At 48.1% G+C, this 27661-nt stretch overlaps 1 protein-coding gene across 3 annotated transcripts; it reads right to left on the reverse strand.

The window, feature by feature from the left end:
- Positions 1–1457: 1457 nt before the first annotated feature.
- Positions 1458–27543, reverse strand: TSKU (tsukushi, small leucine rich proteoglycan). 3 transcript variants are annotated; one of them, XM_054973883.1, is made up of 2 exons: positions 27349–27543; positions 1458–2665 (listed from the first exon to the last, which is right to left on the reverse strand). In XM_054973883.1, exon 2 carries the CDS (start codon positions 2654–2656, stop codon positions 1595–1597), a length of 1062 nt encoding a protein of 353 aa, XP_054829858.1. In that variant the 5' UTR covers positions 2657–2665; positions 27349–27543; the 3' UTR covers positions 1458–1594. The 3 variants fall into 3 exon arrangements, with proteins under 3 accessions (XP_054829858.1, XP_054829856.1, XP_054829857.1); XM_054973881.1 differs by lacking the exon at positions 27349–27543 and adding an exon at positions 23961–24041; XM_054973882.1 differs by lacking the exon at positions 27349–27543 and adding an exon at positions 17271–17385.
- Positions 27544–27661: the final 118 nt, after the last annotated feature.

Consider the following 27661-nt stretch of genomic DNA (forward strand, 5'->3'; position numbering starts at 1 on the left):
TTATCAGTACCTGGTCCTCCGTGCCTGACAATGACTCATGTTCATAACTCATATTCATAATGACTCATAATAACAATGACTCATATTCAAGTTGCTGTCTTGAGGACCCTGTTGTGGGTGGAAAGGGGCATATAAGTGTTTTAAATAAATAAATAATGTTTGAAAAACAGAAGAGAAAGAACTGGGCACTCGTAGCCTTTGTAAAAGCAGCAGAGCGTTCCTTCTTGCGCATGGGGTTTGTACGTCTTGCGAGGCTGCCGAGTTCAATATTATTTGGGGTTCAGCCCCCATTCATACATTCGTCTTGCTGGGAAAGCCCTCAGCAGAGATCCAGTTGAACAGTGGGCAGGTGGTCATGGGAATCAATTACATGGCGAGGGGAGGGGGCTTCCCCTTGCTGGAGATTTTTAAGTAGAAGCTGAGCAGCTGTGTGGTAGGAATGTTGCGGCTGTGGAATCCCTGCATTGAGCAATGAGTTGGACTAGATGACCTCTGAGAACATTTCAAAGGGTTTGGACTAGGTGTCCTCAAACAGCCCTTCCAACACAGGATTCCATGACTATCCCATGCATCAGGAACGAACGAGTCTTCCACCATGCAAAAATGTCCCATACGGACGGATGATTTTGCACGAGGGCTTTCCTTACATTCCACAAACTTTCTGCCCGTTGGGGGAGAGGGACAGTTGATGAATGTTAGGTGACTTGTGCATGCACTTATAGAGCAGCCACCCAGCTCATGCCCTGACCTAGATAGACCAGATGAGCCTGATCTCGTCAGATTTCAGAAGCTAAGCAGGGTTGGCTTTGGTTAGTAATTGGATGGGAGACCTCCAGTGAAGACCAGGGTTGCAGAGGCAGGCAATGGCAAACCACCTCCGTCATGAAAACCCCATTAGAGGTCGCCATATGTCAGCTCTGCCTTGAGGGCCCTTTCCACTCTACCAAGCTCATACAAGATGTTTTGCATGGTTGCTGATCCCCACCCTTTCAAGGGCTCAGGTCTGCTCCATACTTTGGGGCCAAGTGCTGGATCTTTGATATCTAGAGATGGGCACAAATCGAAATACAAACCAAAGTTCATCATGAACGAGGCCGTTTTTTGGGTTCACGGACCGGCGGTTCATCGGAGGGCATTTCTGACAAGCCGCGATGATTTTAGGCTGGTTTGTTTGGTTCATTTTTCAGTTCATCACTGCAGACAGCCTGGTGCCGATCAATCAGTTTTCTAGGCAACGGGGTGGATGGGCTTTCTACAGACCTTCTGCTGCCCTGGAAGTGACGAATTCACGAACCAAATGAACTGGTTTGCAATCCATGCAATTTCATGCTGGTTCGTGGTTCGTGAAACACAACGAACCATAAACCACAACGAACTGCCATTTTCCCGGTTCGTGCCCGCCTCTATTGATATCTCTTCCCCCTCCCAAATTTTAATTAAGTCACACACACAACTGCTGTCTTCATCAATCATTGTAATCAAGGATTGGAATATACAAAATATATATATAAATTAACAGTTTTTACAGAAGGCACATTGGATACTTTTCTTTTTTGTTCTAGTCCAGGTATTCGTACATTCTCCTTGGCCCTTGTCACAAGGTATAGGGTGCTATTGCTACTGACCCTTGACTGTCGTGACAACTTAGGATTTCTTTCTTGGTCAGTCCCGTCTGTCTGTGGTACTGGCCTTCACGGATTGTCTTAAGACACTTGACATTCTTCCCCAAAGTAATGCTTTTGATGGAAGGCAAGTATTTCAACATGGCTTTTGATAAGGAAGCAGCCACGCCTGTGCCGGATAGGTTGAGTTCTTGCAAAGAATTTAAGCTGTAAAAAACTTCAGCCTCCAAGGATTTCAGGTTGGGGTTGTTAGATAGATCAAGTACCTGGAGGGCAGGCAAGTCTTTGAAGCTGTATGGGGAAATCACTGATAGATCGTGAAGACCGCTGAGTGACAAATGCATTAAATCCTTCAACCCGGAGAATGCATGCTTCTCAATTGTTGACACTGGGTTTCCATCAAGGTTTAAATACCGAAGAGGTATCCCTTGAAGTTTTGGGATACCTTTTAGCCTATTTCCCGTCAGACTCAAGCTCTGGATATTGGGAATGGCTTTGTCTTGGTGCCTTAAAACCATGCTTATTAAGTTGTTTGAAAGATCCACATTGATCGGTTTCCCTTGACCTTTTGACGCAAAGACGTTCATAGATATTTCCAGGAGAAGGTTGTTACTCAGGTCGATATCCCCCAGCGGTGATCTGGAGAAGCATTCATCTGGTAGGGTTACCAAAGAGTTGTGACTTAGATCCAAAGATTCAAGGTATCTGAGTCTAGAGAATGTGGTGGAAGTGATCTTTGAAATTCTATTGTTGCTCAAGTCAAGGCTGACCAACGTGGTGTAGCCAGGGCCTGTCAACAAGGACTCGTTGATGGATTCCAGTCTGTTTGACGATAAATCCAAGTAGGTGGTGTCCAAGGGAATAGGGACTGGTACAATATGGGACCCGATACCACTGCAGTCCACCTTGGTTAGGCTGAAGCTGTCGAAAAGACCAAAACTTTCCACTTCACAGTGGCACCCCGGGAAGCAGGTCTTCGACGTGCCGATGCCAGGAAAGAGAAGCAGCAGGTTGAACCAAACGGAGAAAGGCATGGCGGGAATCTGTAACACACACACACACACAAGAGATGGAAAGAAGAGGTTGAGAACTGTCGAAACATGTTGAAAAGCATGAAAATACAAATATCACATACCATCACATACAATTATCACATACCAAAATACAAATATCACATACTGATTTAACAACATAAAATACATCATTTCCCATTAAAAAATTGTGCTATTTGGTATATCTTCTGTTGTAACCAGCCCAGAGCCCACTTGCGGAGAGGGTGGGATATCATCATCATCATCATCATCATCATCATCATCATCATCAACAACAACAACAACAACAACAACAACAACAAACTTGCGGAATTTTAAAAGTATACATTCCTTAATTTTCTATAAGAAAAAAATGCAAGTATAGTCAAATTTTCCAATTTTTCCACTGGAAAAACTGAAAAAGTTCTCAGTCTTTTTCATGTTATGCATTTTGACTGTGAAAATTCTTGCCGTAAGCAGCATTGCCCTCATTTTAAAAAAGCAAATGTTTCACAGGAAGGTTTTTCAATGCTCCATCAAATTACTCCATTTTTCTATTGAAAAAATGGAAAAAATACACCCCCACACACCTTTTCTGCTTTTCCTGAACCTTCTCCTAGCTTCTCCTAGCTAAGCTTTCTCACAACTTGTGAGTTTTCAATGTATCGGCAGTTTGGGCTGGCACTTGACAGTGAATGGGATCAAACCCAGAGACACAAGAGGATAAATCTGCTCTTAAACGGAAAAATGTGCTGATGTGCCATCTCTAATGCTGAGCAAACCAACGCCCCACCCACGTTCTCACCAGCTTTTAATCATACGGCAGAAGCTACCTGCATACCCATTTCTACTCCTCCTCCAATTTTCCTTAATTGCCAACTCTACAAACATTCTTTTTTAAAAAAGTTTGAAATGCAAGTTCAAAGCCTCACGATTAGGGGTGTGCAAGCCAAAAATTTTCGGCTATAGCCGAAAGTAGAAAGCCGAAAGAAGATTCTCTATCGTTAAAGCCGAAAGCCGAAACAAGAATCTCTTTCGGCTTTCGGCTTTCGGGATTCTTTCGGCATTATTTCGGCATTCTTTCAGCTTTTTTCTAAGGGAAAATGCCTCCGTCTTCCAGGACGCCTGGAGGAGGCATTTTCCCACCGAATAAGCCCAAAATTGGTGGGGACCTTCCTCTAACCCTTCTCTAACAACCACCCAAGTTTCAGACAGATTGAACTTTGGGGGGCCATGTTATGGCCCCCCAAAGCAGGTCCCCCCATCCTCCCATAAGAAAGCGAAGGAGCAGCATATTGTTAGCATGCTGCTGCTGATCTTTCTTCATTATTTCCTATGGGGAAAAAATGAAGAGGCAGGCTTCCTTTGCCAGGGGTGGCATTTTGCATGCAAAATGCCCCCCAGCCCTCAGGGGCCCTTCTCCCACCCCTCCTCCCACCCCCCACCAAGGCTCAGCCTGCTCCCACTTGGGGGGGGGCATTTCATGGCCTCCCCAAGTAGGTGCTCTGCTCTCATCTCTACCACTGACAGCTGGGGGAGGCTTGTCTTGCCAGGGGTGGCATTTTGCATGCAAAATGCCCCCCAACCCTCTGGGGCCCTTCTCCCACCCCTCCTCCCACCCCCCACCAAGGCTCAGCCTGCTCCCACTTGGGGGGGGCATTTCATGGCCTCCCCAAGTAGGTGCTCTGCTCTCATCTCTACCACTGACAGCTGGGAGAGGCTTGTCTTGCCAGGGGTGTCATTTTGCATGCAAAATGCCCCCCAGCCCTCTGGGGCCCTTCTCCCACCCTTCCTCCCACCCCCCACCAAGGCTCAGACTGCTCCCACTTGGGGGGGCCATTTCATGGCCTCCCCAAGTAGGTCCTCTCAGCCCCTAAAGTCCACCCCTTACAGCCCCACACAAACCCAATTCCCCCCCAGCTGCCACACACAGACCCAAATCCCCACATTAGCCCCTCACAGACCCAAATCCACCCCCACCTGCCCCACACCCATAACCACAGGAACAGGCTGGCAAAGGCCAGCCCTCTCCCTTTGTTCCCTATGCTGGGAACTTCTGAACTCTCTTTCCCTGGGCAATTCTGCACAGCCCAGGGGTGCCACAATGGTGGGCACACTTCTGAGTGCCAGCTGGTCCCTGTGAAAGAGCACCTGAACCACAGACACCCTCCCTCAAATTCCCCCACCACCTACAGAGATGGCTGGCCAGCCAGCCCCATTGTTCCCTATGATGGGAACCAACTGCACAACAAAGAATAAAACAAGAACAACACAAAATAAAGTTTTAAAAAAATTATTTTCTCCCTTCCAAAGTACAAGTAGGCAAAGCATTATGACACATTACACCAGCAGTCCCCCACACAGAAAAATTAAAACAAAACTCACTTAACATCAGAGAATCACAAAACACGATTCCTGTCAAAAACACTTTATTTCTTGAACAGCTTTAGGTTACACAGCAGGGGGGAACACCAAAGGGCATGGCAGCACTATCTTACACAAAAATAACACAACTCACTTAACATCAGAGAATCACAAAACACGATTCCTGTCAAAAACACTTTATTTCTTGAACAGCTTTAGGTTACACAGCAGGGGGGAACACCAAAGGGCATGGCAGCACTATCTTACACAAAAATAACACAACTCACTTAACATCAGAGAATCACAAAAGCACAATTCCTGTCAAAAACACTTTATTTCTTGAACAGCTTTAGGCTACACAGCAGGGGGGGAACACCAAAGGGCATGGAAGCAGTATCTTACACAAAAATAACACAACTCACTTAACATTAAAGAATCACCCCAAAAAATTGCTGTCAAAAGCACTTTATTTCTGTAACTGCTTTAGGTTACACAGTAGGAAGGCACCACAGAGCAGGAAAGCAGTGTACTACACAAAAATAACACAACTCACTTCACATCAGAGAATCACACAAACACAATTGCTGTCAAAAACAGTGAAGTGGGTTGTATCATTTTTGTAGTACATTGCTATCATGCCCTGTTGTGCCCTCCTACTGTGTAACCTAAAGCTGTTCAAGAAATAAAGTGTTTTTGCCAGGAATTGTGTTTTTGTGATTCTCTGATGTTAAGTGAGTTGTGTTATTTTTGTGTAAGATAGTGCTGCCATGCCCTTTGGTGTTCCCCCCTGCTGTGTAACCTAAAGCTGTTCAAGAAATAAAGTGTTTTTGCCAGGAATTGTGTTTTTGTGATTCTCTGATGTTAAGTGAGTTGTGTTATTTTTGTGTAAGATAGTGCTGCCATGCCCTTTGGTGTTCCCCCCTGCTGTGTAACCTAAAGCTGTTCAAGAAATAAAGTGTTTTTGACAGGAATCATGCTTTGTGATTCTCTGATGTTAAGTGAGTTGTGTTATTTTTCTGTGTGGGGGACTGCTGGTGTAATGTGTCATAATGCTTTGCCTACTTGTACTTTGGAACGGAGAAAAAAAAATTTAAAACTTTATTTTGTGTTGTTCTTGTTTTATTCTTTGTTGTGCAGTTGGTTCCCATCATAGGGAACAATGGGGCTGGCTGGCCAGCCATCTCTGTAGGTGGTGGGGGAATTTGAGGGAGGGTGTCTGTGGTTCAGGTGCTCTTTCACAGGGACCAGCTGGCACTCAGAAGTGTGCCCACCATTGTGGCACCCCTGGGCTGTGCAGAATTGCCCAGGGAAAGAGAGTTCAGAAGTTCCCAGCATAGGGAACAAAGGGAGAGGGCTGGCCTTTGCCAGCCTGTTCCTGTGGTTATGGGTGTGGGGCAGGTGGGGGTGGATTTGGGTCTGTGAGGGGCTAATGTGGGGATTTGGGTCTGTGTGTGGCAGCTGGGGGGGAATTGGGTTTGTGTGGGGCTGTAAGGGGTGGACTTTAGGGGCTGAGAGGACCTACTTGGGGAGGCCATGAAATGCCCCCCCCCAAGTGGGAGCAGTCTGAGCCTTGGTGGGGGGTGGGAGGAAGGGTGGGAGAAGGGCCCCAGAGGGCTGGGGGGCATTTTGCATGCAAAATGCCACCCCTGGCAAGACAAGCCTTCCCCAGCTGTCAGTGGTAGAGAAAAGAGCACCTACTTGGGGAGGCCATGAAATGGCCCCCCCAAGTGGGAGCAGTCTGAGCCAGGGTGGGGGGTGGGGGGAAGGGTGGGAGAAGGGCCCCTGAGGGCTTGGGGGCATTTTGCATGCAAAATGCCACCCCTGGCAACACAAGCCTCCCCCAGCTGTCAGTGGTAGAGATTAGAGCACCTACTTGGGGAGGCCATGAAATGGCCCCCCAAGTGGGATCAGGCTGAGCCTTGGTGGGGGGTGGGAGGAGGGGTGGGAGAAGGGCCCCTGAGGGCTGGGGGGCATTTTGCATGCAAAATGCCACCCCTGGCAAAGGAAGCCTGCCTCTTCATTTTTTCCCCATAGGAAATAATGAAGAAAGATCAGCAGCAGCATGCTAACAATATGCTGCTCCTTCGCTTTCTTATGGGAGGATGGGGGGACCTGCTTTGGGGGGCCATAACATGGCCCCCCAAAGTCCAATCTGTCTGAAACTTGGGTGGTTGTTAGAGAAGGGTTAGAGGAAGGTCCCACCAATTTTGGGCTTATTCGGTGGGAAAATGCCTCCCCCAGACGTCCGGGAAGACGGAGGCATTTTCCCATTGAAAAGCCGAAAGAAAGCCGAAAGAATCCCGAAACGTTTTGGCTTTTTTCTTTCGGCTACCCGAAACGTTTCGGCATTCCCCGAAACGTTTCGGCATTCCCCGAAAGAAGCCGAAACACTTTTATTTCGGCATTCTTTCGGCATTCTGAATGCCGAAACGCACATCCCTACTCACGATGTTACTGCAGTTGTTTAGTTGGCTGCCAGACGCACATAGGTTCACCAGCAGGTGACCACATGACCCTCTGCACATGCTCAGAGGTGCTCAGGCAAAAAAATGATGACTAATTTGCCCAACTACTCCTGCAGCTTCCTGATGAGAGAGAGGTGGATTTATTTATTTATTTTATTTGACTTATACCCCATCCTTACTGCGAGCAGGCTCAGAATTTCTAAAATACATTGTTAAAATACAATAAAACATTGTTGCAAATAGCATAAAATCCAATATTAATACACATTAATCCAGGTGCCACCAAACTACAGTCAGGTTACTACAGTCACCATAAACCATGAGCACTGCCATAATGTAACTCTAAGATGGCTGTAAAAGGAGGGTGTGGTGGTCAGAAGATGGGACAAAAAGCTGTGAAGAACCACCAAACAGAAGTAGAGATGGGCATGAACCGGGAAAATACCGAACCATGCGGTTCGTGGTTCATTGCATTTCACGAATCACGAACTTTCATGAACTTACCCCGGTTTGTGAACTGGTTCATTTGGTTTGGGAAAACGTCACTTCTGGAGCAGGAGCAGGTCTGCAGAAAGCTCATCCCCCCGTTGCCTAGGAAACTGATTGATCGGCACCAGGCTGTCTGCAGTGACGAACCAAAAAACGAACCAAATGAACCGGCCTAAAGTTCATGGTGGTTCATCAGAAATGGGCTCTAACGAACTGCTGATTCACGAACTGCAAACTGGCCCAGTTCGTGACGAACTTTGGTTCATATTTCGGTTTGTGCCCATCTCTTCTTAGAAGCATTCTTTTTGCTGGGGTGGTGGTGGATATCCACGTGCCAGCCGTTTCTAAAATGGTGGCCTCCTCCATTTCAGACTTTAACAAAGTGCGCTCCAAACTTCCGTACAATCCCTTGGATACCACCTCCTTGGATTTACCATCAAACAAATTGGAATCTATCAATCGTTCTCTCACTCAGAGTGGATGGATTTTTATGCCAGTGCTGCAGTTAAGACTCATAAACTTTGGAGCAGGTCAACTGATCTCAAATTTAAGCCATCAGACCCCCAGAATGAATATACAGCAGCGGCTGTTCCAAAAGAGAAAAGATGATGATTTGATAATGTGAGGGGGTGTTGATAGGAGATAAATTCCAGGGCCTCCAGAGAAGAGAAAGATCATTACAGAGCGTCTGTTTTTAAACAGGCATTACCAGTGACCAGCCAACGGTGAATGACGCTCTACCGAATAAATCAAAACTCAGAGCGATGTTGCTTTAATAGCTTCACTTTGCAGCTTGGAAAAGCTCTCCCTCTCCAAAATGTGCCTGCCGTTTGTCAAGTTTTAATAGACTCCTGGGTTTTTTCAGCCCTGATTAATTTGTCTACCTGTGTTGAAGTCAGGCCCCGCTACCGGGACACGCAGAATTGCTGCTGCTATTGTTTTCCAACAGGGGGTCATTTAAAAAGAGATGCTTAACTCCGAAATATCGGAATGAGAGCACAAAGCAATTTCTCCTGCCTGCTCGCCAACTTCTACAGACTTTTCCGTACAAGTGAGATCAGAGAGATAAGAGAGGAATCTGATGGGATTAAACCAGAAACTTAAAAAAAAAATACAGTGGGAAAAAAACTTTTGCATTCATTGCCAGAAGAATTTCTGTTCCAAAATCTTGTCCATCTTGTCAAAGGCTAACTATACAACCTATTTGGGAGGCCGCAGGCTAAGAGGTCAATGCAGTTTTAATGTCCATCTGGAGCCTTGATGTATTGGGGGCAGCAGTGGGATCACATACGAACCCTGAGTGAGGAACTGGAGGGTTTTGCAGGTCACCCAATTAGAAGATGAAGTTAAATCCAGTTTAGAGCTAGTGTGGTATAACAGTTACAGTGCCAGATCTGGGAGATCCTGGTTCGAATCCCTACCTTGCCATGGAAGCTTGCTGGACTTGGCCTAATCACACACTCTCAGCATAACCCACCTCACAGAGTTGTTGTTGTGACGATAAAACAAAGGAGAACAATGTAAGCCATTGACAGGTTATGAAATAAAATAAGTAAGATTCAGAAAAGACAGGTGAGATACTGGAGAGGAGCCAAGCGAAAGGAGAACGAATACTAGAGTAGAACAAGGTGGGTCTAAGGAGCGATAGCTATATCCTCTCTCACCATGCTAGAAATCAAAAGCCCCGACAGAAATATATCAAGAAATGCAAAAGATATTAAAATTTAAATTTGTGATGAATCCCAAAAACATGTTGTTAGATATTACACCAAGCAATATTACAAAAAGGCATAGTGAATTATTTAAGTATTTAAGGATAGTGAATTATTTAAGAAAATCCCCATCCCTGCAGTGGCCATACGGTAACGTATGGGTCACCCTATATTTAGAGGGCCAAATCGTGCAAACTCGCCCCTTTCCTTTAAGGAGAAAGAATCATGCCGGTAGACGCTCTGTTCAGGTGGAATGCCTGCATTATCTTATGTTACGAGCCTGCTTAGGGTAGTGCTGATCTACGTGCACCCGTTCCTGGCCCACAAGAACTTCAGCCTCAGAAAGCCGAACTATCCCGTTGCCATTGCATTCTGCTCCTCTTTCAATAAGCCCAGAAGAACCGGTCCAGTGCTGTGGCTGAATCAGCATATCCTTGGTTCGGAACATTCTTGGAACCCTTTCCACGCAGGCAGAACTAGAGGAAATCCTCAACGGCGGATAAATTGCAGCGATTAAATGCCTTGCCTGGTTTCCCCCACTTCCCCCTCTCTCCACACTCCACTTTTCGGTGTGATTTTAGCCACATAAAGGGGAAGGCAGGATCCCCTATGAAGTCAAATCAACCAGCTAAGAGCAACTAGCAAGTCGGTCTCCGACAGAGGGAGGAAAAAGGGCTCTGAGCTCAGCCCTTAATGAACACCACATGTCGGCTTTGGAGTGTCCTAAATACACAATTCTCCCGCCCCCTAAAAAAAAACTGCTCTCCCCAGCTGCACAATTCGGCTTCTCCTACATCTTTGTGCATTTCTGCCCCTCCTCCCTCTGGCCCCAATAATATGTTTCTTAAGCATCTCCTTGGAGTAAGGATGACACGGCTGTGTGCTCCGGCTTCTGATTTCCCTTTTGGCAGAGCGATAACTCAACATCTGCAGCCTACTAGGGGGAATTTACTACCAGCTGTCCAGGGGAAGAGGCCCAGCGTTCTCACCCAGCCGCCCCAACCCTCCAGGCCTAGATCATTTATCTACATCTCTCGTATCCGTCACATTTATACGAAGCTGAGGTTGGTTTCCAGTTCCTTATTCACAGTTCCTAGTTCCTTATTCGCAGAGCAAAATACAAATATTGGGGGAAATGGAAAAGCTCTGTACCCCAAAATAAGCACAGGGCTGTGTGATCTGGGGTCTTCCAAAGAGTGTTTGGGGGTACATAGGGTGTGTATCTCTTTCAGTTCCTTATTCACAGCTGTTCCCAACACCAGCTTCTGGGAGGCAGCCCAAACAGGAGATCCTAGCTCCAGACCGGAGTTTGGATTGGCACCAGCACATCTTGTTGTAGGGTACAGTCTAGTGGGTGCAGGGCTGTGTGATTTGGGGTCATCCAAAGATTGTTTTGGGTACAGAGGGCTTGTGTCTCTTACTCTACTTTGAAGCTGTTAAGAACTTGGCTTTATAGGAGGACCCAGTATATGTCCACTTAGAAGGGAGAGTCTGCTGAAGATGGAGGTGTATGATACGTGCTCCTACAGTCTTTGTTTTGGGACACAGAGCTTTTCAATTTCCCCCAATATTTGTGTTTTGCTCTGCGAAAAAGGAACTGGGAACTGGGAACCAACTTGAGCATTGTCACATTTATGGAGCGTTTTGTGGATCTTTTAGTGTAGTGGTTAAGAGCATGGGACTCTAATCTGGAGTAGCCAGTTTGGTGTAGTGGTTAAGAGTGTGGGACTCTAATCTGGAGAAATGGGTTTAATTCCCCACTCCTCCACTTGAAGCCAGCTGGGTGACTTTGGGTTAGTCACTGAAGAGTGGCAGGACTCTAATCTGAAGAACCAGGTTTGATTCCCCACTCCTCCGCTTGAAGCCAGCTGGGTGACCTTGGGTCAGTCACTTAAGAGCGACAGGATTGTAATCTGGAGAACCAGGTTTGATTCCCCACTCTTCCACTTGAAGCCAGCTGGGTGACTTTGGGTTAGTCACTGAAGAGTGGCAGGACTCTAATCTGAAGAACCAGGTTTGATTCCCCACTCCTCCGCTTGAAGCCAGCTGGGTGACCTTGGGTCAGTCACTTAAGAGCGGCAGGATTGTAATCTGGAGAACCAGGTTTGATTCCCCACTCTTCCACTTGAAGCCAGCTGGGTGACCTTGGGTCAGTCTCAGCTCCCTCAGAGCTCTCTCAGACGCACCCACCTCACAGGGTGTTTGTTGTTGTGGGGATAATCATAGCATACTTTTTAGTGAGTGTTAAGTTGTCCTGAAGGGCGGGGTATATAAATCGAATGTTGTTGTTGTTATTACAGAATTGGGTTTGATTCCCCACTCCTCAACTTGAAGCCAGCTGGGTGACCTTGGGTCAGCAACAGCTTCTACGAGCTCTCTCAGCCCCACCCACCCCATAGGGTGTTTTGTTGCGGGGATAATAGTAACATAGGTTGTCAACCGCTCTGAGCGGGCATTAAATTGTCTTGAAGGGCAGTATATAAATTTAATGTTGTTATTTTTATTATTATTTTCTATGCCATCGGTTGTGTTTGTTTGTTGTGCAATACATGCACATGGATTCTATGCAGCCCTCCTGCCTCCTCTAAGGACTGCAATTCTGCTTACGAAGGCATTGCAGTACTTTTTGTGCAATCATTTGCACTTGGGGCGGGGGTTAATATATTTCCACCTCAATAGGACACCTCAATAGGACGTCCAATATATTTCCACCTCAATAGGACATCCAATATATTTCCACTTCAATAGGACACCTCAATAGGACGTCCAATATATTTCCACCTCAATAGGACATCCAATATATTTCCACCTCAATAGGACACCTCAATAGGACGTCCAATATATTTCCACCTCAATAGGACATCCAATATATTTCCACCTCAATAGGACACCCAATATATTTCCACCTCAATAGGACATCCAATATATTTCCACTTCAATAGGACATATGCACCTGCCTTATACCGAATCAGAGCATCTGTCCATCAAAATCAGTATTGCCTACTCAGGCTGGCAGCAGCTCTCCAGGGTCTCAGGAGGAAGTCTCTCCCATCGCCTGCTACCTGGTCCTTTTAACTGGAGATGCCGGGGATTGAACCTGGGACCTTCTAAATGCCAGGAAGATGCGATTCCACTGAGCCACAGCCCTACTTCACTGACAGCAAAGTAGAAGAGCACATGCTTTGTATGCAGAAGGTCCCAAGTTCAATTTCAGGTGGTGGGAAATCCCATCCTATGCCCATAAACCTTTGCGAGTCAAAGAAAAGCAGGCTAGCTAGGCTAACGATCTGACTCAACGTAAGGCAGCTTCATGTCTGTCTACCTCTCTACAGGCCACAGAAATTAGTAGGAACTCTCCAGAATCTGAGACCCAAGAAGATCTTTCCTGAGATCCTTCAAGTGGAGAATGAATGTGGGACTTTCTGCATTTTGGACATTTTAATTCCAACCTTCCTCCCAAAAGCACAGCGCCCAAGGTTACCCGACGAGCTTTACAGCAGAGCGTGGATCTGCCCCTTGGTCTCCCAGACACTACGCTGCAAAGCATCTGCTCTGCTACTAAACCACGGCCCTTGAGCGTGGGCTACTCTAACGGGATGTAGATACACCCACGGTACAGGAGGAGCTGAGGCAACTGCAGCTCCCACACCTTGAAGGTAACATCAGAAAAGGCCTTTAGTCTAGATGGGCTTGTTTGTATATACTAGCCAGGTGCCCCACAGAGAGTGTGCATGTATGCAACTGGGAAGATCCCAGCTGAGATGGGCCAGGCTGTTTGCATCAGAAGGGGAAGACGCTTTTGGATCTTAACGGTGACGCTGCTACAGCATTCCGAGAAGCCACTGGTGTGGTGAGCCGAGCGTCCAAGTGGAAGACAAGCTTTGATCTCCTATTCCTCACGTTTCAACCTTCAGGGATCTTAATGGGTACCGTTGAGAAATCCTGCTCTTATCTGCATAACCCCTCCCCTCAATTTGCATAGTCACACCCCTAGGTTCTTGGTCACACTACAGCATGATGACACATTGCAAAACAGCTTTTATGTAGGTAAAGGTAAATATTGATTGTGGGTAAATATTAATTTTCGCCCTGACCTGGATAGCCTAGGAGAGCCTGATCTTGTCAGATCTCAGAAGCTACGATGGGTCAACCTTGGTTAATAATTGGATGGGAGACCTCCGACGGAGACCAGGGCTGCAGATGCAGGCAATGGCAAGCTACCTCTGTTAGTCTCTTGTCTTGAAAACCCCACCAGGGGTCGCCATAAGTCAACTATGACTTGAGGGCAGGATTTAATTTCATTTTGACTGTCATGGAAAAGGGGACTTGCGCCAAATTAAAATACAATTAAGGACATGCTTTGACTGACTGGCATCACAGACACAGCAACAGACGTCCACTGACGTTACACAGCTGCGGTCCCGAACTCCCGAGCTCAAGCGATCCACGGTCTAAGCCTCCTGTGCTCAGGCTGGGATTACAGGCGCGCGCCACCACGCCCAGCTGACTGACTGGCATCAATGGCTCCATCCAGGTATTTTTGGAGGGTGCTTGATTCATAGAAGAGCAAGATTTGAGTCCAGCGGCACCTTAGAGACCAGCAAGACTTCCAGATCGACAAGATTTCCGGTCCGGTGGCACCTTAGAGACCAACAAGATTTTCGAGAGCCAAAGCTTATACCCTGGAAATCTTGTTGATCTCTAAGGTGCCGCTGGACTCAAGTCTTGCTCTTGACCAACACAGCTACCCACCTAAAACCGATTCACAGAAGGGTGTGCATGTAATTCTTTGTCACACCGAGTCTCTCCCTCATGGCAAGCCCCCCCACACACAGTCATCTCCCCAAACACAGCCTTCTAAAAAGTAGGTTGCAGGCCTGGCCTGTGAATTATAAGGGGAGGAGGAATTTAAAAAAATCACACACACGTCCGCTTCTCTCTAACTGCATGCTTCCGTCTGTAGGAAGCAGGATTATCTCCGGGCATGGCGAAAAATGCAGCGAGACAGCATAAACATGGATGCTGCTTCCAGCCAAGTCTTTGAGGAGGCGAGGGAAAGGAATTAAACCTGGAGGCCTGGCACCTTTCCATGCTGGGAAACGCCCTGGCTTGTTCTGTAAACAATGGGAGATCTTTGCAAGGACCACCCGCTGCTGAAGGCTCCAGTGTTGTCAGGCGGGTGGTGAAGGAAGGCTGAAAAACCAAAGTGCACATCTGGCTCAAGCAAGGCCGGTGCTGACCCAAACCTCTCGTCTACTTTTGGCAGAAAAGGGGAGGCGATGGGACATCGTTGCGCCCACCATGTAGTTCATGCTGCCTCGCCAACAGTACCCTGCATTGTCCCATGTGCACATTCGGAGCAGACAGACGTCAGGTGTTTAGGATTTTTTTTAAAAGCCCTCTTGTTGCTGACCAAAGGTCCATCTAACCCTGTCCGACAGAAGGCAACCAAATACCCTCAGGAAGCTGGGAGTTAAGACTCAACCCTTCTCCTGTGGCTGTAAAATTCAGACCCCCACATCTTAAGGGCCGGCGAATCCCTATCACAGAACAAAATGAGAACTTGGCTAAGGAATTTAGAAGCTCTACCATTTCAGCTGAGAAAAGAGGTTTCCAGCTGTGAAGAGGCCAATAAAAGGTCATCTGCTAAGCTGCAGTTCAAACTGGACAGAGCCAGTTATGGGGGGACGACCATCTGGCAAGTATCTGAAGGAAGTCAGACGAGAAGCCAAGATTTTTCCATCATCTTGCTGAAGAAAAAACAAATACTACCTCAATTCAAGAAATGCATGGACGGAATACACAATAGCAAAGAGAACTTACTTAACCAGTACAGCTAACTGTCAAGCCTTTTACCCGCTTTGAGTTCAAACGCTTTCTCATTTTTTGAGCCAACCTCAGAACTAAAAATGGGTTCTGGGACGAAGCGGCAGCTCCCATTAAGTTCTGGATTCGAGTCTTCTCGGTCCAAGGCCAGCATGCCATTCGCTCAGAGCTTCTGCGGTACATTTCAAATCATCTTCCCTACCTGTTCTTAAACAGCTGTAAAGACAAGTAAGTGGGTGCTAGAGCAAATCTAGCCTGAATTCTCCCTAGAAGCTAAAATGACAAAACTGAGGCTATCACACTTTGGTCACATCATGAGAAGACAAGATTCTCTGGAACAGTCAATAATGCTAGATTGCCAAGGTCTTCTTCTGATCTTTTGCTAGGAAGTTCCAGAGGAAATGGGGGGGGGGGGAGCCACAAGTATGGTACAGCCTTGAAGATACCAAAAAGTGCTTGACAGCGAGCAACTGCACGCTGCCAGCTCAGTTCCTTAGCTGATGCGGGGCTGGGTTCTCGTCCTCACAGCTTTCCTCCACTTCAGTTCTGGAACCGTCATATTGCAACAGATTAAGAAAAGGGAAGAGGGACAACTGACAGAAGCACCAGTGATGGAAAAGTTATTTCCATTCGCCTGGCCACGCAATGCCAACGGCCTCCACTGCTGTTCTTGCACACAAAAACGGCTCGCTGTTCCTGTAAGCAACCGTGAATTTGGGCCGGTGAAGAGGGGCTGGATTGAAAATCCGGGCAGATTTTGGAAGAGCGTGAGGCTGTATGCTAAGCAATGTTGTCAGGATTATACTTCAGAGAGGGGAATGGAATGACATGTGGGGTTTAGATTTCCTGCCTCTGTTGTAGTTGTCCCCTGGAAAGCCCCTCAAAAGAGGGGGGCACTTCCTTGGTTCCCCATTGCAGAGGACTCCGGGTTGCCTTCTAAGATGTCCTAAGGGTGGTCCGATCTGAACCCAAGACATGCCCTCAGATGTGCCAAACCATCTCCTGTGTATTGCAAAATTTGTAATGACGGGCAAAGCTGACTTAAGATCTTCTTGTTGGGGAACCCAACAAAAACTACTGCTATCGAGACTTGGTAAAGTTATCACCAGGGGTCATTTCGTAGAAAAAGAGCTGGAGGAACTTATTAGCATAACTCATTAGCATATGCCACGCCCCTTGGCATCACCAGAAGTGTGTCATTAGCATAACCAATTTGCATCTGCCACACCCCCTGACATCACCTACCCTGGCTCTTTTGGACCCAATCCTGGCCATTCTGGGCTGAAATTGATCTCAAAATGGCAAAAAGGGGCTGAAAATGGCTGAAAAGGGGCCCAAAATGGTCAGGATCGGGCCACTGCTGAGCAGGAGAGTGATCCACCACCCATCAGAGGACCGATCTGGGCCGTTTCGGCCCCAATCCCAACGGGCCCAAAATGGCCGAGAGTTGGGTGGGCGGGGCCACCTGACATGTGACCTCTTTGGGGAACTGCTGGAACTGCATTCCTGCGCGTTCCCCCTCGAAATGAGCCCTGATCATCACTGATTCAAGGGCAGCTACCAGTTTCAAAATAAGCTGCGCATGCCAATTTACATTCCAAGTATCGCCATCATGTACATGTGCTTCCATGTGCAGCATTCAGGTTTTGGGCACACGCCCAACTTCTGCTTACCTACGTGCCCACCCAGACTCATCCGCAACAGCCATTAAAAACCGTATCAGGCTGCTCTCAGCCAGCCAGCTTCACCGGGCGCACTTACTTTCAAGTAAACCTGCAGACTGGGCTGTCGGGATGCCTCGCGGTTCCCTTTTCCGACTTCTCTAAAGTTCGGCCGGTTCTCTTTTCATTGCAAAATCTAGGCGCTCCCCAATTATTTGTGCTTCGGTGGAAACTTGGTGAGGGATCGGACTGGGAGAGGGAACGTGCAGAGAAGTAACCCAGCCCTCTCCTGCCCTTGGCTTGCAAGGCGCTGCAAAGGCAAAAAAAACCGTAAAAAGGAATAGTTGTCTTAAACCGAGAGCCTGCCGCGCCTCTCCTGGACTCCCTCCTCCATTCCAGCTGACTTAAGGAGGAGGCCAGAAAAAAGTGTGGAGGAGGGAAGGCAGAGAACCGGCTAAGGGAGAGAGGGAAAACTCTGAAGTCGAGCAGAAAGCTGCCAGCGTTCAGGAGTCTCAGCGTGGCAATCCAAGTGGCCCAGTATCCCTTTGAAACACAGACCTCCTGGTTTCCAAGTTCTCCAGAGACTGGCTTTGCAACATGCCACCTCCTCTTCTGCTGGCACACTCTTTGGGTGATTCAACTATTGCAACAGCAGTTTGGAGATTCCCTCCACCGCTAATCCAACCCCAACAGTTATGCGTGTGTATGCCAGGAGGCCCGCAGTTGCAATCTTAACTCAGTCTTAAATACACGGGATGGCTTTAGACACTCTCCTCAATGTGAAAAGAGGGACAAGAATACTATCCTACCTTGCAGGGTTGTTGTGCGGATTGCTGAGCTGATGACTGTGACGTGCTTGAGACATTCTCAAGCAATGTTTTTCAGACTCTGTTCTGGGGGAATCTTCGACTCCTTATCGGTAGGGTTGCCAAGCTCCAGCTGGTGGCTGGAGATCCCCAGGAATTACGACTGTTCTCCAGGTGACAGCCATCAGTTCCCCTGGAGAAAATGGCTGCTTTGGAGGGCGGACTCTATAATGTTATACCCCACTGAGGCCCCTTCCCTTCCCAAACCCCACCCTCTCTGGGCCCCACCCCGCAAATCTCCAGGAATTTCCCAACCCAAACCTGGCAACCTTACTTATCAGGGTTCTCAAGGAGCCTTCCAGTGGACTGGCTTCCCTGAAAAACAAACTAACTTGTCCAGATCTTTCCTACCTCCTGTAGCCAGATGGAAGCATTCAGTGTGTACTAAGTCATAATCAGAGCTTCTGGGGGGGACACAACATTTCTGGGGCCTGGGAAAACAGCTAGTGCTGTGGGGCTATACATTCAGCAGCTCCCTTGTTACGGGGGAGGAATGGAAGAAAGGTAATCTCTGGTGAGTCACTCGGCCTAGCCTACTTCGCAGGGCTGTTGTGAAGATAAAATAGGAGCGAGAGAAATATGCACTTTGCCTCGAACTCTATGAAGGAAGGTCAGGATAAAAATGTGAGGAATGGAGAAAACGTAGGGTATGCAGAGACGTAACCTATTAGCCAATTTATGCTCAAATCAAGTCACACACACTGTGTTCAGATGATGTTTAGGTTGGGCCTGGGGAGGGTGGAGGGAGCAGAGGAAATGTGCCTAGGGGTACATGCTGACTCTCAGCAGCCTAGCCACACTCTTGGTTCGAGCGGAGCACCAATGTGGCTCCACAGTGACCCACATGAATCGAGCATTTCTATGCATCCCAGAATCCTTTGCTGCACACCAAAGTTCCATGGCGGGAGTACAGGATTTTCCTGGCAAAGTTAGGAACCTTGGAAACCATTACTCAAAAGCCCGACATAAATGGCGTACCGGGATCCCATGAGTGGCGGGTGATTTTCTTTGCCTATCCATTACGTCCCCTGCAGGGTGTTGCGCTCTGCAGACAAGCAACTCCTGGTGGTCCCCGGCCCGAAGGACATCCGTCTGGCCTCAACCAGGCCCAGGGCTTTTTCTGCCCTGGTCCCGGCCTGGTGGAACGCTCTCCCACTGGAGAACCGGGCCCTGCGGGACCTGTTACAGTTCCACAGGGCCTGTAAAACGGAGATGTTCCGCCAGGCCTTTGGCTGAGTGCCAGCGGGTGTCCTCCTTCTTCCATCTAAGACCACAACTTCTTCTCGGGCTGCCCTCGGCCATCTGCTATGCCTGTATACGGACTCCCAATATTTGTTTAAATTGCCTGCTCTTGGACTATTTTAATGACTTTTAAAAAATTATTAATGATTTTATATTTTTGTGACTTTTAATGTATTTTTTGAATGTTGTTAGCTGCCCTGAGCCCATCTGTGGGGAGGGCGGGGTATCAATCAATCAATCAATCAATCAATCAATCAATCAATCAATCAATCAATCAAACAAACAAACAAACAAACAAACACACACACACACACTCACTCACACACACACACACACACACACACACACACTTCCTCTGGCCCATACGCCAACCTTCCTCCTGTCTCCATAACTTTCCTTCCGTCCATCCGTTCTGCCTGCTTTTCAAAATAAAGCTCCCTAAAGTCTTTGACAACTTGCGACCCAGATGAAGAATTATGCAAAAGAAGCAAATGCATACAGAGCGGTTCAAGGTTACTGATTGTGAGGTTTCGATGTTACCGAAAGCAGGGATGAGGTTCCGATGGCCCATTACACCTTGTAAGTCGGTTATGGCTACAGGCCAGTCATATTCAACCCTTTTCCTATTTAGGGACACTTACCACGTCAACGTGCCTTGTTCTCCTGCCACACAAACCCCATTGGTTGCCAAAACAGCTATGAAGTATGGTTGCCAGGTCCATGTTGGGAAATTCCTGGAGATTTGGGAGGGGAGGGTTGGAGCTTGGGGAAGGTGGGGTTTGGGATGGGGAGGAGCCTCCGCTGGGTGTAATGCAATAGAACCCACCTTCCAAGATAGCCATTTCTCCACAGGAACTGATCTCTCTCGCCTACAGATCAGTTGTAATTCTGGGAGATCTCCAGCCACCACATGGAGATTGGCAACCCTAACTATGAGGTAGAAGTCTTCAGCCCTGAAACCTATCACCTTTCACTTCAAACTGCCATCAACAGTTTGGATCCATGGATGAGTGAAGAAGGGAGTGATTTGGGGGGGGGGGCTTTTAGGCTGCAGCAGAAAAGAAGTCCCACACCACTGCAATTCCAGCAGTGCAATTCCAAAATCTCCGCTGCAATGCCAAAATCTCCGCTGCAATTCCAAAATCTCCACCAGTGGAGATTTTGCAGAGGATCCAACCTCCTCTATCTTTCTTCCTCTTTTTTCTCTCCATTTTTGTTTTTCTCAGGGCAGATCTACCGGGACAGCTCCAAGGTATTTTGTTACCCACATAACATGGAGGCTCCACTGGGATCTAGCTTCTTGCCGTGCTGGTGGCTCAGCCCCTGCAGTATGTTGTCTCCCAGCTAACTATGCTACCCCAAGTGCAGCCCCAAACGGTAAAGAACTGCCTCTGATACCGACATTGCAGAATGAGTGTGTAAGGTGCCATCAAGTCGCAGCCAACTTATAGCGACCCCATAGGGTTCTCAAGGCAGGAGATGAACAGAGATGGTTGGCCATCGTTTGCTTCCGTGTAGCAACCCTGGTGGTCTCCCATTCAATTATTAACCAGGGTCAACCCTGCTTAGCTTCTGAGATCAGATGAATCCTAGAGTGGGACGGGGTCTTAGAGACCATCTAGTCCAACCCCGTGCCCAATGCAGGAACAGCCTAAAGCATCCCCGACAAGGATTTGTCCAGCCACTCCTTGAAGACTGTCAAAGGGGCGGGGGGAACCCACCATATCCCTAGGCAGCCGATTCCACTGCTGAACTACTCTTAAGATGAGACTGGGCTACCCCAGGCCTTCCCGGTCAAGGTTGTGTTCCCTGATTCATCATGTGTATAAAGTGCCATCAAGTCGCAGTTGACTTATGGCGACTCTCAAAGCACAAGATGAACAGAGAAGATTTGCCATTGCCTGACTACGGAGTGACCCTTGACTTCTTTGGCGGTCTCCCATCCTTGGGCTGACCCTGCTTAGCTTCTGAGATGCGATGACACGGGGTGAGCCTGGGCCATCCAGGTTTGATCATCGTTCCTCTTTCCTAAGGAACACTGGGAATTGTAGTTCTTGGATACAGAGGCGGGTGGATGCCGAGATCTCTAACTTAGAATGTTCATCCTTTGTTCCAAACTGCAATGTCCAGAGCTTGATGGAGGAAACCATGACAGCTAAGCTAGAGAAACAGGTACAAATTTGCAGCACTCACATGCACATTCTTTCTCCTTCTCCCTCTACAAATATTATGCCCTGGTATTACTGGAGAGGGGAGGGAAGGTGGCATGGTATAGCCAGATCTCTCCGATCTCAGAAGCTACACAGGGTCAGTACTTGGACGGGAAACCAGCAAAGAAGACTCTACAGAGGAAGGCAATGGCAAACCACCTTTGCTTCTCATTGCCTTGAAAGCCCCTTGCTAGGGTCAACATAAGTCGGTTGTGACTTGATGGCACATACACACGGGCATTATTGGAGAGTTCCACCTGAAGTCCGAATGGGGCTTACTTGTGGGCCTCATCCCACCAACCAGGGGTCATTTCGTAGAAAAAGAGCTGCAGGAACTCATTAGCATAACTCATTAGCATATGCTACACCCCTTGACATCACCAGAGGTGTCATTAGCATAACTGATTTGCATATGCCACACCCCTTGACATCACCTGACCTGGCTGTTTTGGACCCAATCCTGGCCATTCAGTGCCAAAATTGGGCCCAAAATGGCCAAAAGGGGCTGAAAATGGCCAAAAGGGGCCCAAATGGTCAGATTTGGGCCGCTGCTGAGCGGGAGAGTGCTCTACCACCCATCAGAGGCCCGATCCTGGCCATTTTGGGACCAATCCTGGCTGTTTTGGGCCTGATCCTGGCCATTTGGGGCCCAAAATGGCAGAAAATCAGGTGGGTGGAGCCAGTTGACATGTGACCTCTTTGGAGAACTACCGGAACTGCGTTCCTACGTGTTCCCCCTCGAAATGAGCCCTGCCACCAACTGAAGACCGGAGCGTTGGGTTCCCCATCCTACAACATATGTAATGTTTTCAGGAGGCTGTTCAGCGGAAGGGAAGATCAATACGGGTCGACAACATGAGTTTGGGGGAAGCTGTTGGTTCTCATTCAGAAGCCTCCAATAAGTATCCAATGACCCTATTGGCTTCTTCTGAACGCCATTTGAAAACCATGCTTATAGTGGCTGATTCCGCACACGTTGGATAATGCACTTTCAATGCACTTTAACAAGCGTTGGAGGTGGATTTTTTGTTCCGCACACAACAAAATCCGTTCCAAATGATCTATAAAGAGGATTGGAAGTGCATTTTCCAACATGTGCAGAATCACACACATAACCCCAATAACCCAACTCTATTTGATTACTCTTACTCTTTGGAGCACCATCAATTCCAATATCAAAACGCATGTTCCTTGAGACGAGGGAACCTGTTGTTTCACCAACACAAAAAAGATCCTGTAAAATATTTTATTGGGACATCAGCTTGGGTGGAGATTACCAAGTCCTAGCAGGGTTTTCATGACAAGAGACTAACAGAGACGGTTTGCCATTGCCTGACTCTGCAACCCTGCAGGTCTCCCATCCAATAACTAACCAAGACCGACCCTGCCTAGCTTCTGAGATCAGGCTCACTTGGGCTATCCTAGTCAAGGATTTATCAGTGAGCGAGCCAAAGGGAAGGGCTATAAAAATCCATTTTTAGGGAGGCTTCTCAGCTCCGGTATGCACACACCAAGACTGAAAATCCACGCATTGCTCCTTTCAAACAGAACGGTGATCAAGCATATCTATAAGATCAAACGTAGTGCGCTCTCTCCATACGTGCAGTAAAACGTTAACGACTGAAAAGGGCTAAAATGGTTCTGCTACGGAGTTTACCCACATTCATCCGTTGCCGGCTTCACCCAGTGGCAACAATTGCCATTAGAGAATCCAGGCTGAGTATAAATTTCTGAATCAGCAGGATAATGTTTCAAGGACTTTGTTTTTTTTTTTAAAGTAAAATAAATACCCTGGTCTAACACGTCGGCTCCTCTCCCACTGTCTGGGCCTCCTTTTGACTAAGCAATGACTAATAAACGTTTCACGATTTTCCTGGCGGACTGAAAAACTGACCAGAGTTTTCAACTTCCTGTGGAGACGTTACTTCTCCCTGGGCTGATATTTCAGCTGCAACCCTTTTGTCCGCCTCTCCTCCTCCAGATACAACCTTCAGAGATGCAGGCATGAGAATGCCGTCCTGTGTTCCTTTCACAGAGGGCTGCACTCTGGAGGGTCCTTACTTACAAGTAAACCCACTCAGCACAGCAAGATCTTCTCCTGCATAAACACTGGGCTACAAGGTGCTCTTCCAGAGATGTGGCCAAGAACAAGGTAAACCTTCCCACGCATTCAAGATGAGAGCTCTCTTCCAGGTGCCGGGCCAGAAAATCCAGACACTGGACAGGACGTCCCTCGGTCCGAAGCAATTTTCCTATTCCTGTGCTGAAAATTCCAGAACCAGGAGCGATCGACGCCAAACTTTGCACCGAAGCAACCGAAGATGTTCCCCCACAACTGCAGTCCACGTGAGATCCTGCCATGTCTGGACTGATCCCAAAGAAATAACCTTTCACCTCTCGAAAGCTCGGCCTCCGAAGCTGGCCCATCCCCCGTCCTTTTCCTGGATTCTCTTTAATCCTATCATCACTTACCAGGCAAGAAGAGATGCCAGTAACAGCCTTCTGCTTAAACACACCTTTTCCTGGAGATGTTTGCATTTTGGGGAGGAGAGGATTAGAAAGAGGGGGGAAGGGGGAGGAGGAGAAGCAGAGGGAACGGAAAAGGCGAGGAGAAGGTGATGCTGAGAAGAGGGAGGGGGCAGGGCTTGAAATCCCTGGCTGGGCACAGGGAGGCGGGCACGGGAAATCCAGCTGTGGGTCAGATCGCTTGCCGCCCTAGCAATTTCGGCTCCTCGCTGGGAGACAAGCGGGGAGGAGAGTTAAGCAGCTCACAAAGAAGAGCAAAAAATAAGCCAATGGTGGAAGGGAGACAGGGACAGACAAATGCATTCAACACTATTTGCTGGGGGGAAGGGGGGGAAATCTTTTCACACATCGCACAGTAGCAAAACACAAGCCTCTCTCAACAGAGAGGCACAGCCAGGCTGCTTAATGTGGGCGGTTCACACACGGCTTGACACCCCTCCCATTCTTCACACTCGACTGCTGGCAGCGTGATTGTGTGAATCTGACCGAGATGTTAGGAAAGTTCGGTCTGGGGCGGTGTCAGGTCTGCGATGCCCTGTTCACACATGCCCACCTGACCCAGATGTTGCACCCATTTACGTGTGAACGCCACCCACAGGTATATGACGCCCATGTTTGCAAACACAAGTTTCACCCCGCTTGCTACGTACACTTTACGAGTTTCGGACGCAGACAAGCCATCCGAGGTGCACGACGTCTTAAAAATGGAATATCTGAATCAGCTCGCACAAGTTCAGGAAGTGCAACCTAGCATTGCTGCGGGGGGGGGGGAGCACTTAAAAGTTTCTGTTCTCGGCAAGCCCTCTCTTTTGCTTCCCATGAGGCTGACTAGGAAGTTCCTTCGCTGCAAAGCTTTCTCTCTTCATTCCGAACTTTGCAAAAGTCACCGAAAATAATGGACGTCTTTTATTTCAGGCACAACCCTCCTGCCTCCCTCTCAGTCTTTCCGCACAGAATTTCACTGCCTGCCCACCCCCAAGCGCAGGATTTCAGTTCCTCTGAAAACCGACCCCTTAAGTTTCAAATCACACACACACAAAACTAGTATTAGACACATCTTTCTTTTGCAGAAAAGGGGTTTAGATGGGATAAGACAGCTGCCTCCAATTCTTCATCCGATGGACGAATATAAGAGCTCAGGCATGCAGTTATTTTAAAAGGCTGATATCGATGTACACACATATCTAGGCCATAAGAACGTCTGAAAGCGGATTTAGGGGGTGGCTCAGTTGTGAACCAAGGGCAGCAGCGAAGAGAAGCCACACATCTTTGGAAGGAGGCAAAATATGTGTAGAGCAACTACAAGGGTAATCCCAAATAAAGTGATACCTTGTATTGTCGAAGGCTTTCACGGCCGGAGAACGATGGTTGTTGTGGGTTTTCCGGGCTGTATTGCCGTGGTCTTGGCCACGGCAAGACCACGGCAATACAGCCCGGAAAACCCACAACAACCAAAGTGATACCTTTCTCAGTTCATGGATTTAGAAGATTCCAGTCCATGCACACCATAAAGACCAACTAGATTTCGAGGGTATGAGCTTTCGAGAGTCAAAGCTGACTTGGAAAAGTTCAGCTCTGTTTAGGGAAGCACGACGAGGCGCTTACATATTGATCGTAACTGAATATACATACAAAAAGAACTGGGGAAGGCAAAGATAGACAGTAAGTACATGATGGATCCTATTAATTCTGAAGCCTACGGGCCTATGTCCTGCTCAACTCACACGCAGATGGCCACGAGTCTCTTTATTTCTCCTCTCTGACTCGCAAGATCCCTTGAGCAGATGGAAAAATATTCATTCTACGTTTTTGAACTTTCCAAGGGCCAGAAACGATTGCCACTTTGGTGCAAGCTGTAATCTTCGTGCATTGGACACCATCCCGCAATAATAATGATAATCCCGTTCTTCTTCAAACAGAAAGAAAGGATTTCAGGAAAGTCTGGGAAGCTTCCTAGAGCTCACCTTTCTTTATGTTTTTTCCTCCCTTGCACAAGACTGGATTTTACAACCTGGTGGAAGGCAAACAAAGGTCTTTATTCCCACCATCGGTCTCCCTTCAGGGTCTTCAAAAGGATGCCATTCAATTGCTTCAAAAATGCTGGGATGGGAAGGATCTTGCATGGTTTTATGAGAGGCTAAGGTTGCCAACCTCCAGGTGGTAGCTGGAGAACTCATAGAATTACAACTGCTCTCCAGGCCACAGAGATCAGTTCGGGGGGGGGGGGGGGGCTGGAGAAGAAGTTGCTTTGGATGTGGGGTTGCCAAACTCCAGGTGTTGGCTGGAGATCTCTCCGATTTGCAACTGATGTCCAGGTCACAGAGATCAGTTCCCCTGGAGGGGAATAAGCTGCTATGCTTGCCAACCTCCAGGTGGTAAGTCAAACAGACACTAGGTGTCCCCGCAATGATTACTATATATCAAATTACACTATTCAACGTATATACATCCAGTATAATTACTACCGATCATGTAAAGTGTAAGTGCTGTACAATAGGAATTTTACAAATTCATCTATGACACATATACAATCCACATCAGAGCTCATTTAAAGGAATAATGCACAATGGCCACACTATCCATTCCTATAACAATAAATGCTAACAACTTCTGTACAAATTCATTGATAATAATCCATAAATAACATGATGAGTAGAAACACATTCAAGATCTATAAACAGTCATTTAACATTTTCCATAAATAGTCATACATAAATAGAATAATACTAAAGGGTATGTGAATACTAAATTCATTTCATAACAATACAGCGGAAAGTAGAGTCAGTATTCCAACGGTGGTGGCTGGAGAGCTCCCGGAATTGCAAGTGATCCCCAGGTCACAGAGATCAGTTCCCCTGGATGGGAATAAGCTGCTTTGGATGTGGGGTTGCCAATCTCCAGGTGGTGGCTGGAGATCTCCCGGAATTGCAATTGATCCCCAGGTCACAGAGATCAGTTCCCCTGGAGGGGAATAAGCTGCTATGGACGTGAGCTTGGCAACTTCCAGGTGGTGGCTGGAGAGCTCCCGGAATTGCAAGTGATCCCCAAATCACAGAGATTGTTCCCCTGGAGGGGAATAAGCTGCTTTGGATGTGGGGTTGCCAATCTCCAGGTGGTGGCTGGAGAGCTCCCGGAATTGCAACTGATCCCCAGGGCACAGGGCTCAGTTCCCCTGGAGCAAATGGCTGCCTCAGAAGTGGATTGTATGGCATTATGCCCCTCTGAGGCTCTTTCCTCCCCAACCCGTCGCCCGCCCCCCAAATCTCCAGCAATTTCCCACTCTGGAGCTGGCAGCCCTAAAGAACGGCAAAGTTTTGCCCAGAAAGGGACTCACCTTGTTGGAGGAAAGCTGCGTCCTCCCCCGTCCCTTCCTCCTCCTCCTGCTGCTGCTGCTGCTGGACGGGCCACCTGGGCTCGGTCGGGACTCTTTGCAAAGCTCCGCTCCCAGCCCACGAGCCCCGCTTGCGAGCGAGCCCTGCCAGGCGCCCGGCTGCCAGCCCAGCGCGCCCCGCCGCCCACCGGCCCGCCTCCTGGCCCGGCCCGGCCGCGCCGCCTCCCTCGGCTCGGCTCGGCTCGGCTGCAGCCGCCGCCTGCAGTCCCCTCCCTCCCCGCGCCCCGCCGCGCCCGCCTCCTCCTCCGCCCCTCGC

Source organism: Eublepharis macularius, chromosome 3 (assembly GCF_028583425.1).
Source record: "Eublepharis macularius isolate TG4126 chromosome 3, MPM_Emac_v1.0, whole genome shotgun sequence".
Classification (NCBI taxonomy): Eukaryota; Metazoa; Chordata; class Lepidosauria; order Squamata; family Eublepharidae; genus Eublepharis; species Eublepharis macularius.